The 7,310-nt window shown below is 38.4% G+C and overlaps 1 protein-coding gene across 1 annotated transcript in view; it reads right to left on the bottom strand.

Moving 5' to 3' along the window:
* Positions 1-4,919: 4,919 nt before the first annotated feature.
* The window catches only part of LOC123243734 (cytochrome P450 2J2-like), a 36,860-nt gene continuing 34,469 nt past the window's right edge, over positions 4,920-7,310 (bottom strand). The window contains exons 8-9 of the mRNA XM_044671797.1: positions 6,456-6,594; positions 4,920-5,119 (exon numbers count right to left, since the gene is read on the bottom strand). Coding sequence (XP_044527732.1) covers positions 4,920-5,119; positions 6,456-6,594 — 339 coding nt within the window. The remainder of the gene's footprint in view (positions 5,120-6,455; positions 6,595-7,310) is intronic.

The following is a 7,310-nucleotide window of genomic DNA, read 5'->3' as shown; positions in this document are numbered from 1 at the left end:
ATGCTGGTGATGGAATACTATTGTGCTCAAAGGAATAATAAACTGGAGGAATTCCATGTGAACTGGAAAGACCTCCAGGAATTGATGCAGAGTGAAAGGAGCAGAGCCAGAAGAACATTGTACACAGAGACTGATATATTATGATAAAATCGAATGTAATGGACTTCTGTACTAACAACAATGCAATGACCCAGGACAATTCTGAGGGATTTATGGAAAAGAAAGCTCTCCACATTCAGAGGAAGAAGTACAGGAGTGGAAACACAGAAGAAAAACAACTACTTGAACACATGGGTTGATGCAGACATGATTGGGGATGTAGACTCAAACAACCACACCAATGCAACTATCAACAATTTGGAAATAAGTCTTGATCGATGACTCATGTTAAAACCAGTGGAAATGCATGTTGGCTATGGGGGTGGTGGTGAAGAGGGGTGAAGGGGAAAGTAAAAACATGAATCATGTAACCATGGAAAATTTTTTTAAAAAAGAAAATTAAAAAAAAAAAAGAAAACCCTAAAAGAGGGTCATGAAGAGTAGGATATGGCTAAAACTACTCAACAACAAACATGTGAACTAGTGAAAGAAATGAAGGAATCTGAGTAGGGAAGGCAATTTAATTTTTGTTTTGGTATCTCTATTGCCTCTCCTGCATACTAGGTATTGGATAAATGTTTAACTGATGTATTAATTAGTTGGGACATAATAGCTATCTATAAGTATTTGAAGAGACATGTGAGGAGGGATTAATTTTGTTCTGCTTGTCCCCAGAGGGTGGAACTGGGAGTAATGGAGAGAAGATGTGGAGAGGTGTAATGATATTTTGCAAAGCAATATGGAAAGCAAGGTGATGGACAGTTACTTGATTAGAACATGGAATGGACTGAATCTGGCAGGGGCTGGCTTGTGCCAAATCAGTTGATGCTCAAGTGTAAAACAAAGGATTTGAACTGAGACAAGGTCTCAATCTGAGATGTTTAGGGTAGTGGGAGTTTTATGGTGGTGGTAAGGGTAGGCCTTAGGTCAACTTGAATTATCAGCAAACTCTACTGACCAATCTACAGTCCTGTGATACCTTTATACTGAGTAACCTGTTCCTGATTCATACTCCAAGAAGAAGCAGCATCGTCTTTCAGCAAAACAACCTGATTTGCGTTGAATCCATCTGGCCCTGCCAGGCTGGCAACTGGCAATTATCAATTAACAACTAATAATCCTGATTACCTTCAATTCAAGTGCCATCTTTGTCAGTGTTAAATTAGATCAAGATCTTACTGCTTCCCTACTTCCAGTGATTTACCCTGCTCTCCTTCTAAGCCTGAAGCACATTAAATCTTTGAACTTATCTAGATTGGTGTCAACTTTATCTTGAGGCTTAGTGATTGTATTCCTGAGACATTTGAGGGAAAGGAGAATAATAACATTCATAGCAAGATATAACCTGCAGTCAAAGTCTAGAGTTATCCTACTAGGCCAGATTAGTCAGTTAGAAGTATCTGTACAATTCTATTCATAGATTCTTCATTTGACTGGCTATTCTGGGACACTTTTATCCTGAAGTTGACTTTAACAGATTCAATACAAATATCTTGTGGGGCCCTTTGTGTTTCACTATCACAACTTAACTGTTACACTTAAGTATCACCCACACACACACTTAGCTTCAGCTCCTCATATCACCTGGACCATTATGACAGAGGCAAATTTGGGTTTGATGTTAGGGAAAGGAGCAAACAAAGAAGTGAAATTCCCCTCCCTAGAAGATTTTGTCATGAGCCTTCTAAATCCATTTCTAGATCTTTTCAGGGTCTTTGAATCCCAGTCTAAGAGCCCATGGACAAGATAAGATGAGGTCACTTCTAGCTTTAAGATTCTACAATCCTATGAAAATAAAGAGCCTTCTTATCCCAACTGATAGCACATTTTAAGAGATTTAAGAGCTTTCTAACTTTGGATACCAAATGTTTACCAGCTCTTGAGGCTTCTGGCTCCAAGTTACTCAACCTTCTCAGTGGTTCCTGTCTTTATTTCATTTTTCCTAATCATCTGTAGATGACTTCAACCACCAAGTGCTGGGCTCTCAGCTCTCCAGGTTCAAAAAGAGGTGTGGAACTGGTCTGGGGCATGGACTCCAGATGCCAATATCCAAAGGCCATGTGTAGCCTTGAAGTTGAAGTGAATTAACATATAGTATATCAAGGGAATCTGAAAGTGATCATAGAAGTTTTTCTAGAGGGGGAAGATCAATACTAAGGACATACCAAGTCTAGCAGGAGAAATAGAGAGCAAGTAGATTGCCCCGTACTCCTGAAGAAAGTGTGAAAGTGAGAGTTATTTTAGGGGCATCAAAGGATACAAAGGAATAAATTGTACAAAAAGACTTGAAGGTAGGGTAACAAAAACAAACAAGAAAAAATGTCCCCCTTTTAAAATTGTAAATGGGGAGCCCCAAATAGAAAAATAGGAAGGAGACCGGTTTAGAATGGATGCTTTGGGGATTATTTTCTGTTGTAGTAGTCTCCAATTCCTCTGAGCATTGCTATCATTCATTAATCTTTATCTCACTAATGTATTTTGTATTCCTGTGAAAAGTCTATTCTCTGTCTTTTTTGCTCTGTTCTTTATCCTCAAATGCCTTCTTTGCATTATCTATATCTATATTTGTCCTTATTTATCTATCTATCCATCTATCATCTATCTGTCTATCTATCCATCCATCTATCTATCTATCTATCTATCTATCTATCTATCTATCTTCTGCCCATCTTCCTTATTCTCTTAATATGTCCCTCTTCTGGACCTTCTATATCTATCAATATTTATTGCTATGCCTATACAGATATTTATATTCTTTATTTATATAGTCTTTTCATTTTTAAATATATTCTTCCCTATTCCCTTACCTAAAGAGCTATTTCACTTAGGAAGGAAGGAAGGAAGGAAGGGAGGAAAAAAAGAAGGAAGGAAGAAAGGAAGGAAGGAAGAAAGGAAGGAAGGAAAGAAGGAAGGAAAGAAGGAAGGAAGGAAGGAAAAAAGGAAGGAAAGAAGGAAGGAAAGAAGGAAGGAAAGAAACAAATATTTGTTAAGCAATGTACTATTTTTTGTACATTGTAAATTTACATGTAATGTTTTATAGCCTGTCCTTAGCACTGGAGATACAAATACAAGTAACAAGATGATTGTTGTTCTCAAGGAAAAGACATTTTAGTGTAAGTGGTTCATACTTGATAAGTGTTTCATAATGGTCCAATGTCTTCTTTCCATGTCCCAAAGGATCATTTAGAGAAACTCTTGGAATGTCTAGACTCCACTTTGTAGACTATTGCCTAGGGAATGATGTAGCCAACCAATACCATAGACAGTTTGCTACTTCTGGTTTTGATGATATATCCCTATCAGTTCTCATAAAGCCTGATACATAGTAGATGCTTCATTGGTGCTTTTAGAACTGAACTTAATTAACTGAAATTAAATGAAGAGAATTGAATAGGTATTCAGAGAAATACCTAGTTACTTTGAATGGGGATGGTTGGTTCTACATTTCAGGAGTGGCAGAGATTGTTATCCCCATCCTTTACCCCAGGATTTTTATTTTAATTTTAACCTTTAATTTAGTAAACTTTCCATTTCCACATATGTAAAATAGATCTGCCTCTACTTACCTTATAGGGTTGCTGTTGCTGTGATTTAAATCTGTGAATAAGAGAAACTGAGGCAAAATAGTTCTGTGCATGATTAGTTTATTTGTGATTCATCAATAAAATGGATCCAGGACTACCTCAGGTCAAGCAAGGATTTTATTTTTCACTTACAGAAAAAAATTATTTTAATAAATTAATATTAGAAATAATATAAATGATTTGATCAACATGTGATTGGTTAATATGGGCATTTATGTTTTCTAGTTGGCTTTGGTATTATAAGAATTTCCACTATTGTCATGGGATCTATCTTATGTAAATATCTTTAAAAAGAACTGGGAACCTTTACAGAAAAAAGGAATATTAACCCAGTGCTCAAGTGTGAGCATTTCTAGCCCTGTGTTAGTATAATTGATAGTGGGATAATTATGATTTATTATCCATAACAAGACTTTTAATAGGAAAGGGGAACCTAGCTGATTTGTTGATGGATTAATATTTCATATAATGAAAGTCAAAGGAAATAATGAACATGAAAATGCTTGGACAAATACCAGATTTAGAGATGAAAAAATGAGTAAGGATTCATTGGGCTCCTTCTCCATGCTGGGCACAGGGCTCGGTGCTGGAGAGCCCAGGACCTAAAGAAAACAGTTTCCACTCACAAGAAGTTGTCAGTCTCTAAGGATTCTCCACATTAACTTATGGATGCCTCGTGGAACTCACAGAAACTCTGAAATCTCCCCTGAAGTCATTCCCATTATATGAGCTCATAAAAGCAGGAGAAAAATAACCAAACAAATAAACCAAAAAATCATCATCTGACCACACTGTTCAAGGAAGGGTAAGAAAATCATTGGTCCTTTCTCTGTTCATGTCATCACAGAGTTATAGATTTAGAGTTAAGAGGGACTTTACAGATCTTGGCCCTCTTTTTTAAATGATTTTTTAAAATTAAAATTAAAATAAAAAATTAAAATTAAATATTTTAATGATAATAAGTGAGGCAGAGGGAGTTTTTTTTTAATGACTTGCCCAAGGTCACCTAGTTAGTAACTGGCCAATAGACTCTATGCTTTCTTTTAGGGGATGTTAATGCCTCTTCTTTTGCAAGAAAGTCACACACACACACACACACACACACACACACCCTTGCCTTCTCTCTTTGACTTTCCTCCCTTTCCCCACCAAGTCCTAAAGGGCAGGATGAGTGGCCATGGATGATGAAGATGGTTCCACATGCTTTCCTAGCCCCTCCGCCCCAGACAGGCTCCCCTACAAGCCAAGCTTTTGCTGAGTCTCTCGAGGAAGGGCACAGATTTTGTAGAAGACAGGAGAAGTGGTCAGGCCAGCTCGGAAGTCCAGGCTCAGCTGGGTGTCTGGGGGAGCCTGGAATGTGAATCTCTGAAGCAGACAAGTGAAGAAAATGAAGAGCTCAGCCCGAGCCAGCTGTTCTCCCAGGCAGACCCTCTTCCCTGAAAGGCAAAGAGATCAGGAAATAGTGAAACTACCAAAGCTTGGCACAGACATATACACACACACACACATAATTTCATGAACATAAATTTATAGGTGAAGGAAATAAATAGGATTCGATGCCTCAGTAGTCATCTGCTTACCCGTTCAGGAGGGACTCCCTCAAATTACATGCCAGACAAGTAATCACCTTGCCTCTAAGATGAATGAATGGGGCAGCCTACATTGTTAGGATGTTGTTTTTTCCTTCTCCATCACTTTGCACAGGCTGTGCTCCCTGCTTTGTGGGCCATTCTCCTCCTTCCTGCAGAGTAGAGCTTCCAGCCTCCTTCAAGGATCAGCTCAGAAGCCTCCTTAACTTGTGAGTACTTTTTTCTTACTTAAATTCCTTTGTATTTACTCAATATCAGAGTATCACAGATTTAAGAGTAGATGGCCACCTAATCCAAACTCTTCACTTATTAAGATGAAAAAACAGGTTAACTGAGAGTTTGAACCACTGAAAGTGATACAGCTAACAAGAGGCATAATTAACACTTGGACCCTCTGAATTTTAATTCCTGGCATTCTTGTGTCATAGTTTCAGAAAGGGAAAAAATGTTACTGATCATGTGGTCCAATCCCTTCATTCTGTAGATGGGAAAACGGAGACCCAGAAAGTTTAAATAACATCACCCAAGGACTCCAAGTGATGAGCCCCAGAGCTTGTGGATAGCTGAGCCTTGGGGATGCTGGGCTTCTTTCAAAAGTTCTATGACCTTCCTGTTTCAAACACATTGGTAGCTCTAAAATATGTAAAATATCCCTCATTGTCTCCTTAGATGGCGGAGTGTCAGAAATAAGTCAATATCCCTTGCAGACTAATTGAAAAACATGAATACTTCATGACCTTCATTTTCGAACATATGTAGATGCTCTTCCATTGAATAAAATATAAATCTATTTCACAAATTTGCTGAGCTCATAGAACCTTGGCATCTGGAAGGCAAAGTCCACAGAGTGCATGACTGGAGGTTGTGTCATATCAGATAGTTCAGAATTGCATGACCTTGCAGGCAGATAATTTCTTAATCTCCCTGAGATTTAATTTCTTTATCTGTAAAATGTATATGATGGTTGTGAAACTCTAAGATGTTATCTGTCTTACACACTCATAAAAAGCTGTCTTAAAGATTTTTTTTTGTTGTGACATATTTTCCCATCAATGAATACTAGTATGAGTGCTGCCATACACTTGTCTATAATTGCCATATGATGGAATCTGCAAAGTTTTTTAATATTAACAGTATTGGTGTCCTCTGGCCTAGGGCCCTCTTCCTACTGAGTGTGGCTCACCTGCTGAGAAAGGCAGAAAGGACTCTCTTTTCTTAAACTGGCCATTCTCCAGAAAATGTTCTGGGTTGAAGGTTTCTGGAGTAGCCCATTCCTTGGGGTCCTTGTGCAAGGCAGTCAGATTGGTCAGTAGTACAGTCCCCTGGAAACAAGGGAAAAGAGCTGAGTGCAAAGAACTTTGAGATGGAATGGTTATGGTCCACGCTTTCATTTTACAGATGAGAAAATTAAAGTGTCAAAAAGGGCAAAGAAGCTCCAGATGTCACAGAGCTTTTTAGTACTCAAACCTTTGTAGAACTCAAGATCTCTTAAAGCAGAAACTCTCAACTGTTTAGAGTCATCAATCCCCTAGAAAGGCTGGTGAAACCTACAGATCCCTTCTAAGAATCATGTTTTTAAATAAATCAAACACAGGGAATTACAAAGCAAACCAATTATATGGAAATGCAATCATCATAGGGGAGTGGTGGTGCCAAGACGATGAAGAAGGTAAACAGATCCACTTAATCTCTACAAAATTACCCTCCAAACAATAGTGGTATAACCCTTTAAAATGAATTTTGGAGCAGCATATCCCACAAAAGATGGGGTGAAATGGATTTTAGCCCAAAATAATTTAGAAGGCTGCATGAATGATATATTGTATTAGGGTGGAAGTGGAGTACAAAGTAGCTTGCCAAGGCTGGTGGCAACGGGCCTTGGTGTGCCTGAATTAGCAGCAAAGTCTTGTGCAGCTATCAGTCACAGAATGTAAGGCAGGTCGATAACTGCTCAGAAGGAGATTACAGGGGTCCCTTCTTTGCCTTTGGGTAGAAGATTCTTGCAGCATTGCCCATACACAGATCCAGGTCACAATCA

The sequence above is a fragment of the Gracilinanus agilis genome, chromosome 4, assembly GCF_016433145.1.
Source record: "Gracilinanus agilis isolate LMUSP501 chromosome 4, AgileGrace, whole genome shotgun sequence".
In the NCBI taxonomy this organism is placed as follows: domain Eukaryota; kingdom Metazoa; phylum Chordata; class Mammalia; order Didelphimorphia; family Didelphidae; genus Gracilinanus; species Gracilinanus agilis.
The sequence above is the reverse complement of the archived record's forward strand: the minus strand, read 5'-3'. Positions and strand labels throughout refer to the sequence as shown.